Source organism: Hyalella azteca, unplaced genomic scaffold, assembly GCF_000764305.2.
Source record: "Hyalella azteca isolate HAZT.00-mixed unplaced genomic scaffold, Hazt_2.0.2 contig7503, whole genome shotgun sequence".
Taxonomy (NCBI): Eukaryota; Metazoa; Arthropoda; class Malacostraca; order Amphipoda; family Hyalellidae; genus Hyalella; species Hyalella azteca.
In genome coordinates this window covers 77,034-91,558 of record NW_025937626.1, presented here as the reverse complement: position 1 = coordinate 91,558, position 14,525 = coordinate 77,034, and the positions used below count along the sequence as shown (strand labels likewise).

The following is a 14,525-nucleotide window of genomic DNA, read 5'->3' as shown; positions in this document are numbered from 1 at the left end:
CTTATGTCAATCATTGAGTCATAGATGATTTATAGGTTTATAGTTTATTTGCCGATTTCCTGCTAATTCTTATAATGCGTATGTCGTGTGACGGAGCAATTCAAATCATCAAGTTTATATAAAACACATTTAACGTGCCCAAATGTGTTTGGGCCCAAACACATTTGGGCCTCTTTGGGCCCAAATTTTGGGCCCAAAGAGATTGATGAGATCCTTGTCTGACGAAGCGGTTTGTGTGAAGAACCTCGAAGTCGATTCCATGCATCGTAGAGGATAGTAATAGAATACGCGAATCCGTAATGCTTATAGATCAGTTTCTGTAAAATATTACAAAAAACATTGTACAAGAAACAAATTTAGAAAATTATTTAATTACTTTTTGATCATTTCCGAAGCTAATAAATTATAAAGAAATAGCGAATAATAATTCTTGATAAATTACTAAAGGTTCAGGCATAAACAACTATCACATTGAGCAGACAAATTACTACTTATTACGCTAGCACTGTTAAACTTTTTCTTTAGTGCGTCAGATTAGAAGAAATGAGGATGGTATCTTTTAACATTCAGCTTGTTGTTGTCATTCAGACAATGGGGTCGCCGGCGGGATATAGGCTTATTTATTATAGGGCGGCGAACTCCAACGTGGCAGCTGATCACAATCCCTTGAGATTTCGCCAGCCTCGTTTTTTTCACGCTACTTTTTGAAGATATTGTAGGCATGTAACATATTTATCCAATTATTGCCTCCTACATGGGACTACAAATAGAAATACAGGAAACTTTTTTTTTGGTTCTTCGTTTATTTTGATTGAACACATCATGACCAAAATTTACTTTCCATTAAAGAAGCTGCGTTGTGTCTTCCAATTCAAAAAGGCTTTATGCTGTATTTGCTTTGTACTTAACGAAAATTTTCACTGACAAGTCAAATAAAAATCAGAATTTTATAACTAAGCATCTGAAAGAGAAGTTTTCATGCCTCAAAAGACGAAAATTGAATATAAAAACATCTCCACCTTCCTTATGTCATGTGCTATAATAAGGGATGCCTCAAACGAAAACTTGATGCCAAACTTATTTGCAAAATAGGAACTTTTAGGACAAGTTAACGCTAACTATTCTATGAAAAAAAATAAAAGATTCGACTACAAAGCAGGAGCTCTGCTGGAATATTGGAGAACAATACAGTAGAGTGTCAGAGACGCTTAAAAGCAAAGACGACGAAGAATTAGAAATTACATTAAAAATAAACGCATTAAATCTGTATTTCTCATGCGTAAATGCATGATTAAATGAAGGATAATAATGCTTGGATTACTCTCGTTTCATCAAGACCGTGTCGTTTCAATCTTGAAATGGCATCTTAATCTTCAATAATTGTTATTTGCTGAAACTTATTAAAATTTTTAATTATATTTTTAATGGAATTCGCAGACTTAATTAAAATGTTTCAGGTATTGAACTTATAGTTGCTTAAGATAAAACAATTTTCTCTGCCAAATGGATGTTGCGCAGACTATATATGGTTCATCCCGAAAGTTGATTAGTGAACAGAAGAAAAATGCTTTTTCAATTTCACTTTATTTTACCGTTCATACATAAGGATTGTTTATATAATTCATAACAACTTGAAACACCTAATTTTAAAACTTATGAAATACAAACAAGATCTTTGAGTTTAGTTATAGCAATTCTAATAAAGGCAGTGAAACTAATTCGATCTCTAAATATAAAAACAAATTTGCACATTTTTTATGTTATTCTAAGTTTCTAATGAATAAGATCGTTATTAGGGGCAATATTGATTTGAAATATAAAAAGTGATTTGATTAAATTCATATTATCACCCGTGATCTACAGACCATTATTACAGTAACGGTTGGATGATCGCCATTTCATTAGCTCCGATTTAATAGTCACGAAATAATGCCACCTGATTAAATTTACCCAGAAATTTAAAACTTGTAATTAAAGACACTGATTTTTATGCTTTCTTTGCTAAATTGAGAATTCAAATGAGGTTATAAATTCCACGACGTTTGTATTCTAGAATTACGAACAACAATGTTGGGCGATTGGCGATGGAAAGGGACATTTGCATGTACAATTATTTAATGCATATTTTAATTAAGCCTAAACTGAAAACTGCACTTCTGCCTAACTGATACGAATGAAGCCCGTAGCTTGATATATAAGGTCTTCACTATTTATATTTTTGTATATTTTGATAAATTAAATTCAACAAATAATTTTAATTTGTAACTATACCATGCGTACATCAATGAAATGCATCGCCCCGTGAACTTCAAACTAAAATCATACTGTGAATGATGCCAATAAAACATGGACAGATAAATATTCGAACATGACCAAATATATGAGTTAGGAAAAAGCTGTAAAGTACATGAATAACACTGCATACGACGTTATAGCTCAGTGACTGCCATGAACAATATTGCTCCGAAATTTATTGTGAATTAAGTGAGATTCACAAAAAAAATCGATCTGCAGTTTGCCTCTAATTATCTTCGCGTTTAACCAAAAATATATAATGGGAGTATTCTCACTTATTGCTTGATCGAACAATACGCTATTTATGAAACAAAAATGACCTGTAATATATGAGTACTCCAGGCATTCGCTGTGATATGATTGAGTGATGAAAATAAATTGAGCGTGAAAGTTTAAATTTTACTAAATAGCAAGCCATAGCTATTATTATATTATGGATGAATAAATGAATTTCCCTCATTCAAATATCATCCGATATATGAGAAGATTATTATTACATAAAAGTCATTTATGCCATTTTTATAGAACAGCAATTTAACGAATGGGCATTATTGTTAGCATTCTATCAATACGTGCATGTAAAATTGGACTGTGGCAGCTGCAGTTTTGTATTGTTAAGTTTCGTACAATCTAAACTTTTGTATCTAAATTCAAAAATAATGAGATGTTGGTAGCGTCAGGGGAAAATGTAAACTCGTTACATATGAAAAAAATTGCTCGTAAGGTTGATAACAATCTGATTAATTGGAGAAAAAATACAGTATGGAATATCCCTTAGTATACGAGTAGAGGTTTTCTCAAGCATATAACATCCACGGGAAACAAAACCTTGGTATTATTCAATAAAAAGTTGGCATTACTTGGCACAGCGAAACACGCTTCAATATGCTATCCATATTATCATAACTTATATTGAATCTACATAGAGTGCAGTAACCATTAAATTAAGTAATTTGAATTTAAGTGCATCTAATTCTTCTTCATTGTCTCCTTGCCCAACTGACGACGTGTCTCCAAGTAAGAATATATTCTAAAAAATTAACATCGTAAATGAATGCAAATTATATGCAATGCTAACCTGCAATAGACGCAAAGTCAGTGAATGTACAACGATCGAGCGTCTATAGCAGGTATTTGGATAGAAGTCCACCTAATGACCCGACCCCTCAGCAAATCAAGACGATGACTCCAAGTGAGACCAAAACTGACGCCGTGATAAAGATAAGCAGCCTTTTCCTCCGGCAGTAAGTGGCGTTGCCTGTCGCGCTGCCATGCGATGTCAGTAAATGGTCCTCCAAGATCAACTCAGACGAAGTCTTCCACTCCATCTCCAGCAGCTGCACTCGGCACTCTAGTAGCAGGTGACCGTTGGTGAAGAGCTGCCGGAAAGCCTTAAATGAGACGGCTCGAGACACGAGCACTCGGTTGTTGCTGCGAGTCTGCGTCGGTTGAGTCATGAATTCGTTCACGACCTGATGAGAAAATTAGGGTTCGGTACAAGCAGGAGCCGGTATGAAAAATCGGAAATTTTGCGGTATGAAAAACAATCATATCCGGTCTCATAAACAAGCGTTTATGAGACCGGATGATTACATGGAAGCTTGAATTTTTTGGTAGGGTGTTTAGTGAATTGACATAAGATACAGATACAATTTCTAATTCTTAGAATACTATCATTTGATGAATTGAATATTGAATTAGTCGGGCAGTATAAGGAATATCATAAGACTGAAACAAAGGTTACAAAAAGCAGTCGAAATGCGTTTGCAAGCTAAAATAAAAGTCTCCTCAAAAACTTGGTCTAGATAAATAATCGCTACAAATTTGTTCACTTCTTAGGTGCAAATGATTAAGAATTTAAATTTCCACTGCGATGTGTTCACAATAAATTATGTCCTCTATACTATACTATAACCCACTGTAACCCACAAGCCACACCACACTCCGTGCACTGTAACCCACCGGCAAAACCACACTCCGTGCACTATAACCCACCGGCAAAACCACACTCCGTGCTCTATAACCTACCGGCCACACCACACTCCGTGCACTATAACCCACCGGCCACACCACACTCCGTGCTCTATAACCCACCGGCCACACCACACTCCGTGCACCATAACCCACCGGTCTATTGTTTATGAAGAACTTTATCGATGGCGCAGGCAAGGCGGGAGCGGAGTGACAGGTCGCCTTCACCATTTGGCCCTCCTTGACTCGGCCTGACGCTCCGGTCATCAGAGGAGCAATCGTCGGGGGCACTAAAGTGGTAAGAAGTTAACATCTTGATAATAATTATTCATTCATTATTCATGGTTTTTTATTGTCGATATTTATCCCATCTTTTAGAAGTAGAAAGTTAGAGATTTTACTGTTGAAAATTTCCCAAATTAAAATTTATTTGTTTTAAACGCCACTTGGCGAAGAGGTACACCCAATCTAAGGACTTTACTTCTTCTCAGGTCTGTCCTTGAATTGCATGCTGCAGTGAGCCATGCTTTTTAGCAACTATATATAGAATTAATAAGTCTATTAAATAAATAGGATTTGCTTAAGTAAAATGAGGTGCTCTTAAATTTTTTCCCTAATCTGCAAACATTGAACACATGTTTGAACGCCATGAAAAATGCAAGTTCTGCATTCAATTTGTCGTGAAATCATGAATGTTGTTACGGACTAAAAAAATACATTTTCTCGATGAATAAAAATGAATTTAAATGCTCAATAAAGACAATGCGGGTATTATTGCTCGCATTTGCAATCTGGTCATTTTAAAACTGGACATTTTGAAAATCTTGATAAAAAAAATGAACCGTGAAAAATAAAAAAGGAATTTAGCTCCAAAAATCTAATTTTTCAGCATAAAATTTCATTTTTCAATAGCATAATGGGCAATTGGAAAAAAATTGCTCAATGCTGTGCTAAAATTTGCGTTCAATCGGTCTGAGTGCATGCATTTCTGCTTAGATTTCAAAAACCCAAGTTCATGCATTTTAATGGACCCGATTGATTTTCGTAAACATAAAAATTAACATTGATATCTATCCTCCTCAAGATCAGTTGAAATAATGATCTTCGAATCAGTTCAGTTGGTCTAAACTAATCATGGGATCAACTGATCCGGGACCAGTTGAATAACAGATCCTAACCTAACCACTCTAAAAACAATAATAACTCAGTACTCACTGCAGTGAGCGACAGAGAGCGCATTTTCTCGTCGACGAAAACGTGAAGTCACGGACAGACAGACAGACGGACGGACGGACGGACATGGCGAGCACAATAGCGCATTTTTTTCCTAAATGAGAAAATGCGCTAAAAATAACCTACGTACCCACGACCATGAGGTTGAAGGAAGCCGTGCCGCTATGTCGTATGATGCTGTCGGGGGTGACGACGCACGAGTAGTTGCCTATTGCCTCAGGCCGCACCAGTGACAGGACGAGCTCCCGCGCCTGCTCCCGACGCAGGCTGTCTTTGGTGCCTCCCTAGTGGTAGAAATTTACATTGTTTACATGATATTTTGTAGAATTATGCACGGGCATGCAAAGAAATAATTAGCCGTATTCAAATAATAAAGGCCTCAGGCCGCACCAACGACAAGACGAGCTCCCGCGCCTGCTCCCGGCGCAGGCTGTCTTTGGTGCCTCCCTAGTGGAAGTAATTTACATTGTTTACATGATATTTTGTAGAATTATGCACGGACATGCAGAGAAATAATTTCAATAGATCGAGGTAGTTGTTTTCAAATATAGTGTGCCTGATCTTTGCTCAGGCTGTCTTTGGTGCCTCCCTAGTGAAAGAAATTAACATTGTTTACATGATATTTTGTAAAATTATGCACGTGCATGCAGAGGAATTATAATCAATTGATCGAGGTAGTTATTTTCAATTGTAATATGCCTTCTCCTTGCTTAGGCTGTCTTTGGTGCCTCCCTAGTGGCAGAAATTTACATTGTTTTCATGGTATTTTATTTAATTATGCACGGGCATGAGGAGAAATTATAATCAATTGATCGAGAAAGTTGTTTTCAAATATAATATGCCTCCACCTTGCGCAGGCTGTCTTTGGTGCCTCCCTATTAGAAGAAATTTACATTGTTTACATGATATTTTGAAAAATTATGCACGGGCATGCAGAGAAATTATTCTTAATAGATCGAGGTAGTCGTATTCAAATTTTATAAGCCTGCTTCCTGAGCTAGCTGTCTCTGGCGTCCCCTAGTGAGAGAAATAAAACATAGCGCTTATAATATCTTGTAGAATTTTTTTATTTAATGAAATATTTTTTTGATAGATTGAGGTATTTTCATTAAAATATTATAGGTTTGAAAGATTTTAAACTAATTTATAAATACTGTCTCTAATACAAAATGTATTTTGATGTTTCTAAAATATCTAGTAGAGGTACGTACGTGCGCGGGCATGAAAAAAAAATATTTTTTAATCGTATTCAAGTATTAAATGTATGAATTGTTAAAAATTAATGTGAATTGATACGCACTAGTTTTTTTATCTCTAGTAAAATCTATATAACTGAGAAATTTCACATATGCTTGACATACTTAATTATGAAAATTTGAGGAATCATTAATTTCCTCTTTTGATCGAATGATAGAAATGTCTGTTTTTTAGCACATTTTCTCATTTATGGAAAAAATGCACTATTGTGCTCGCCATGTCCGTCCGTCTGTCTGTCTGTCCGTCCGTCCGTGACATTACGTTTTCGTCGACGAGAAAATGCGCTCTCTGTCACTCACTGCAGTGAGTACTGAGTTATATTTTTCCCGATAATTAATGTATTGCAACAGTAAAGTGAAGTTGATATTTGAAAGGAATTTTAATTATTTTAGTGTTGTTCACAGTTATTGTTCGTAATGAAGTCTTTGAATCAGCGTTCGGAGCGCATCCTCAAACTATTAAATTTTAGCTATCGTACTTTCCAGTCGACCTTTAGAATAAAAGGAAGAAAATGTGAAATTACTAAATATCCATTTCTAGCATTCATATACAATGCGAAGATTCAGCAAAGAGTTTTGTTTTTAAAGAGTTCAAAATAATTAATATTCAATAAATATGTGATAAAAATTCTACCTCCGTGATCCAAATTTGCTCTCACGGATACGATGGTATATCAGAAAAAATCAATTAATAAAATTAAAGAAATTGGGGTAAATTTGAGCTTGAAATAGAGATTCGGAACGATGACTGGATTCAAGGCGCCGAAATTTGAGATAAAAGGATTTTCAAATTATAGGGATTTTTTGGCCAAGCACTGACGTGTTACCTGCTATTACAGAATACCATGCGACCCGAGCAGCAGAGCCCAAAATTAAAATTGGCGGGTTAGAATTTTACATTTTAGATATGATTGTAAACCCAGCATTAAAAACTGGAAATGCGATTCCAAAAGATGCACATCGCTCTAGAATAATTTTATGCTGCAATAAAACCGCGGACTGCGTCTTTTATGTCTCAGTTTAGATGATTTAAAATTTCGTGTCACCTAATCTGTCATAGCAAGTTAGATGGCGACTAGCATTGGACAAAACGAAAGTCTACGGATTTAATTCATCAACTTTCATGACGTCATTCACCGCTGTTTTCCCCTTAAAATTACGAGCTGCTCTGATTTTTAAATTCCCAATCCAAGTTTTTTTTAAACTATTTATTCAGCCAATAATTTAATTAAATTATTTATTTAAATTTATCGTTCGTACAATAGATAGAAAGCCTTGATTAAGCCCGCCGATTCTGCGAGTATTAAAATGTTGAAAAATCCTAGCTTAGCAGAGAGTTTATAGTTGCTGGTTTTATATCACTAGTTATTGTTTTAAAAATTTCAGTCCTAACACCGTATTAAATTCTCGATACTTGAGAGAATTTTATATATATTATGATTAGAATTTTTTTTATTATATTAATTATAATTTTTGTAGCCACAAGATTTGAGAATTTAGCGGACAATCTCTCGTCGTATCTGACCCAAAACATCTTACTAATGGATTGCAGTCTGAACTACTCCACTCTAGCTGCCTCAATTTTTCAAAGCAATTTATATACCTTGGCATACATGTAAATGGACGGTTGACATACTTAAATAAGTTTGATTCAACCTTAGCCACATGGCCTAAAGTTTATGTTGGAAATTTGGAACAGCTTCCCAATCTCTGTTTAGTGGTTCCATTTGTGCTGTATTCTCATCGGTTCTTTTTAGCGCATTTTCTCATTTATAGAAAAAATGCACGATTGTGCTCGCCATGTCCGTCTGTCTGTCTGTCTGTCTGTCTGTTCGTCCGTCCGTCCGTGACCTCTAGTTTTCGTCGACGAGAAAATGAGCTCTCTGTCACTCACTGCAGTGAGTACTGAGTTATATTTTTTATAAACGTATCTCAAATAAATTCTTCATTTAATTATTCGTAAGATAATCGAGGTCTTAACCCGTATTTATAATTTAATTAGGTATTGATGAATTACGACGTCTCTCTGTAAATTTATTATAATTTTAATTTCATACGAACAACTGCGAGTTAATCAGGTCATCAGAAAACGCGCGTCTAGACTGTCACCGCAGAGTAACAAGTATGAAAATTAAACTGGGACGATACTGCTAATAAGTTTTTAGCTAGGAATATACGAAGAACAACATTAAAATGATTAGTTTAAAAGCTAAGGTATCAGAGTATGAGCAATTTTTCAGATTAAATTATGCGGGCCCGCGCTCGAGTTAAACGTGGGGCCTTAATTATCAAATTTTATCATAATTATTAAAAAAATGATCAAATTTATTAAAAAATCATCAAACTTTATTATTATCAAAAAATAATAGTAAAAATATATTAAGGAAATTAAATAAAAATTATCAAACTATCAAAAAATTTATTATCAAACTAATTAAAAATGATCAGACTAACATAATTTCGTTGAAATCTGATATGAAAAGGGATCACGGATATATTTTACACGGATCGGTTAGTATGGTCGAGGACTACGTAAATAAAGAATGTGTAGTATCATCAAGTGGCAACTAAATCTGATAATAGAAGAAGAGCTCTTTCTTGTCTCGTCAGCTTACAATTTAATTGAGTTGAAATTTAGATTAATGGTTCTAAGAAGCTCATCATAGTTTAAAAAAATACAATTGATTTATTAAGCATTGCAACGGAAAAAAACAGCCCTAGCAGTTGGTAAATTAATTGAATTGGGCAAGCCAAAATCAGGTAATGCCACTTAATAGTTCGAAAGTAGAATTTCTGGAGCTTTGACTCCTTTATTGATAGTAGTCTTAAATGGCATTGCGAAGAGAACGATGTACTTTAAAATCATTAGAATAATTGTTCTATCACTTGTGCGAATCCTGCTACCATGCCCTGCAAATCCAATAATCCTTCGTTGGGTTTGCGTGAGTGAAATCCAAAATTCCTGTAATGAATATGGCGGCATAAAACTAATCTGAATCTTTTTCAAAAAATATTCGTAGCAATCAATATGAAAGCGATACAATAATAAAAAATCCACAAAAAAAGAAGCGTGAATACGAACTCAAAACAATTTAATATTGCAAGCACTAATTAAGGAAATAAGGCGATTTTTACTTTAAAATTTTGCAGTAAATCCGAGATTCTTCTAAAGCTTGTGATAGCAATGCTGGGAGATTTAACTGTCTCATGTTGTAGCCGATAAATATACTATAATATTTTTATTTGTGAATGAAAATATTATGCTAATGGACCGTCAAAAATGAAATCTGATCACAATAGGCTTCTCATAATAAAAAAAAATTCAGATACATTATTAATAAAACGTATAGTTGGGCACCATATTCCTCGTTATTTTCCAAGCGTACCATCAAATGATACAAATAAAATAGTAGTCCAAAATCATGCAATTTCCAGTTCAAAATGTCGTCGTCGTTACTGAGGAAATTCATTCAATGACAAATTCTTAATTAATTCAACCAATGCTTATCGTATATATTTCATTACCACAACATTGAACTCAAGAATCTACATTACATTAAGTCTCATGAAATATTCGCAATTAATCCCAACTTTGAAAATACTGTTAATTTACGCAAATAATTAAAAATTTCATCATTGGAAGTTGTCTAAATTTTCATCCTTCACAATTTATTGAAATTTTAGTAACTTTGTCTCAGTTCAAATTCAGATCTTCTTTATAGGGACATCCCCATAAATTATTATAATTTTAGTAACTTTGTCTCGGTTCAAATTCAGAGCTTCTTTATATGGATCATGTGAATAAGCAACCAAATGAACGGCAGCTCCGATCGCACTGTAATTATTCAAAGGATAATCGCTTTGCATGGTCACGAATAAGTTAGTTTGAAGGGCTCCTCGTTTTAATTTCTAGCTCTGTAATTTGCGACGCTAACGAGGCAATTAGCAGCATAGCGATGATAGCGATAAATCGCCGAGCTTTGTTGTTGTTTGCGTCTAAGTTTCGTCCGTATCAGCGCGCTTGATTGCCAATACCCGCAATTTCATTGCAGACTCGGGAGTTTGCCTCATTAGCGAAGCGGGTAATCGAAATGCCCACAATTTTATTGCTAACCGGGGCTGGTAATAGCGATATTTGCAATGTAACGCACACCTCGTTGCTGGTATTAGTAATCGCCGCAATATAATGCAGCACCGGGGTGCTGGTACTAGTAAAACCAGCAAAGTGATCACAGACCGAAACTGGTGTTAATCAAACTCCTTGAAATTTGTGCATTGTTTTTGCGATTTTAGGGCGTAGAAAATGGATCTAATACATGCAACACATATTCACAATTCACATATAGACCTAAAACATTGTCTCATAAATCAAATTTTTAAAGAATTTCTTCTAGAGCGAAATCAGTTAGGATATGAAAAATAGGGAGAACCCTTTTTTTAAATATTCTTTGATTTCATTCCCACGGGTGGCAATAATCTGAACCAGGATTACAAATAAAACTCGGCATGCATAATTGCAAGAGCAGAAATAAGGAACGATTTTTATGCAATAGGTTGAGGGTTCGATTATTTAACAATTAATACAATTCAGCCAGTGATGCCTTGGAAGCATCAGGCAGCTATTGTTGCGGCATTCCCAGAGCTTGGAACTGCACGAGACCGTGCAAATTGAACGAGAAATCTTGCGTAATTGCACTGGGGACCACAAAGCACCTCGGCATAGCGAGCCAATCTCAGACTGCGAGGTACTTCTGATTGCGTGAGGTGCGGCCGTTGAAACATGAGACTTGTGCTTCTGATTGCGTGAGGTGCGGCCGTTGAAACGTGAGACTTGTGCTTCTGATTGCGTGTGGTGCGGCCGTTGAAACATGGGACTTGTGCTTCTGATTGCGTGAGGTGCGGCCATTGAAACATGGGACTTGTGTTTCGGATTGCATGAGGCGTGGCCGTTGAAATATGAGTTTTGTGCTTCAGACGTCCTGAGGTGTGGAAGCGAAATAGTTAGAATTTATCGATACATTTTTTGCGAAATCATGACTAGGAGATGTCGGAAGTCGAAGCAGACTATGCGATATTTATGAACACACGACAAACCCGTATACGGGGTTGTCCGTTGAGTTGCCGTACGAATACTCTAAGACTTTGCTTATTTTTGTGTTCACTTGAAAATAATTCGCAAAAAAAGTTGGATCTCAAGAAAGTCCAATTTCAGATCAGATCATTTAGTTTCAGGTTACTTCAAATGAAAAAATCGTTTATATCGCCCACCATCCAGTATAAGACACTCCTCTATCCATCATCCTACTACATATAAAAGTCTACTTTCAGGATGCCACACCACGCCCAAAAGACTATTAGGAATATGTACTGAACAGAGGAACTATGCCTCAAAGATGAAAACTCAGGTTATAATTCATCAAATGCAATTGATTAAACGAGGGATCAGTGCCACTTAAAATGCATTATATCAGTGAAATTGCAGTCTCGGAAGAATACTAATTTTTTCAATCAAAGAATTATGTCCATATTATAGTGATTAGTTATTGCAATGAAAAGCAGAAATTTTATTATTGTAAAGCGTATTTGAGCTTTAAACTATTATTCAACGATATGAAAGGACAGTATGATGTTATGTGCTTGATGATGTGGAAGCAGGCGAAAATCATCACTGGTGTCAACAACATTTCCAAGCACTCGCGACAACATTTCAGTGTGATAAATGAAGCTCATTTGAGCTTCGTGTAGCCCATTCAAGGCCTCTAAATCATGAGAATAATTTCAGCGACTGGATTAAACAGTGCTTTGAATGAACAGAAATTCGAAGCTTGCAACGAGGAATGTAATACGGCTTCTGTTGCCTGCCGGGATTGTGTCGCTTCAGCCTCCAAAAAGTCAGTCGATCTAAGAGATGGCCGAAGTTACAAAGTATCTCGTGGAATATCCTTTGGTAAAATGCAGCCTCGAGAACAAATGGCGGATGCCAAAACTCAAGAAGTGAAACGCATTTCTTGACACAAGTTTGAATTGCAGTTGTGAGTTTGGTATTGAAGGCAAACCGTTTGGTTTTAAACGTAAAAAAATCATAGACCTGAAATCTCGTGATGGATAATAATTGTTTGCGATTGGTGTCTTTTATTTGAATCATTTACCATATTGGAGTGGCAGATTGGAAATTAAAATTTAATTTTGAACTAAAGGTCAGAACACGAAGTTATAGTTGCGTGAAATACAAATTATTCATAAATTTAGCTTTGAATATTTATTACGATTTATATTTTTAATGGAATTCGCAGACATAATTAAAATGTTTCCGGTATTGAATTTATAGTTGCAATAGAGAAATCAATTTTTTCTGTCAAATGGATCTTACGCAGACTAGATATGGTTCATCCCGAAGCTTGATTGGTGAACAGAAGAAAAATGTTTTTTCAATTTCACTTTATTTTACCGTACATACATAAGGATAGTTTATATAATTCATAACAACTTGAAACACCTAATTTTAAAACTTATGAAATACAAACAAGATTTTTGAATTTAGTTATAGAAATTCTAATAAAGGCAGTGAAACAAATTCGCTCTCTAAATATTAAAGCAAATTTGCACATTTTTGATGTTATTCTAAGTTTCTAATGAATAAGATCGTAATTAGGGACAATATTGATTTGAACTATAAAAAGGGATTTGAATAAATTCATATTATTTACATCCACTGTTTTCGGGGCACTGAATTGTGTGAGAAACCCCTAATGCAGCGAAAAATGCTTTTCCGAAATGCAATAAAAACTTTTTGTCCACACTCCATTTAATATTAAAGTTTGGTTTCAAATTTATTACTGATAAACTAATAAATATTATTGCTGAAAAATTTCCTCTTGAAATTTCTGTAAAACAATTTTAAATAATTTAATAAAATTCTTCATCCGTGATCTACAGACCAATTAACGGTTGAATAATCATCATTTCATTAGCTCCGATTTAATAGTCATGAAATGATGCCTCCTGATTAAATTTACACAGAAATTGAAAACTTGTAATTAAAGACACTTCCTTTTATGCTCTCTTTGATAAATCGAGAATTCAAATGAGGTTATTAATTCCACTACGCTTCTATTCTAGAATTACGAATAACAATGTTGGACGATTGGCGATGGAAAGGGACAATAGCATTTACAATTTAACGCATATTTCAATTAAGCTAAACTGAAAACTGCACTTCTGCTTAACTGATTTGAATGAAGCCCGTAGGTTGATTTGACTGATTAAAAAATTTGACTGATTACAAAATTTGACTGATTTGAAGCCCGTAGGTTGATTTGACTGATTGTAAACTTAACTGATTTGAATGAAGCCCGTAGGTCTTCACTATTTATATTTTTCTATATTTTGGCAAATTAAAATTAACAAATATTTTTAATTTGTCACTATACCATGCGTACATTAATGAAATGTATCGCCCCGTGAACTTCAAACTGAAATCATACTGTGAATGATGCCAATAGAACATAGACAGATAAAGATTCGAACATGACCAAATACAGTGGGGGGAAATAAATATTCGTACACTCGAAAAATCGTATTTTAATGTATGTAAGTACACAAACTTAACAGGAAAAGTGATTTAAATTATGTATAGAGACGCATAGTATCTAAAAATACTATCAAAAGAAATTAAATCTCAATGCAACAAAAAACAATGCAACATGTTCACTTTTCGGGTGAAAAAGTATTCGTACAAAACAATAAATCCCGCATTATTTTAATTTAATA

At 34.8% G+C, this 14,525-nt stretch overlaps 1 protein-coding gene across 1 annotated transcript in view; it reads right to left on the bottom strand.

Annotated features, from left to right (window-relative positions):
- Positions 1–5,621: 5,621 nt before the first annotated feature.
- Positions 5,622–14,525, bottom strand: part of LOC125178153 — a 40,818-nt gene continuing 31,914 nt past the window's right edge. The window contains exons 6-7 of the mRNA XM_047881270.1: positions 5,890–5,946; positions 5,622–5,783 (exon numbers count right to left, since the gene is read on the bottom strand). Coding sequence (XP_047737226.1) covers positions 5,622–5,783; positions 5,890–5,946 — 219 coding nt within the window. The remainder of the gene's footprint in view (positions 5,784–5,889; positions 5,947–14,525) is intronic.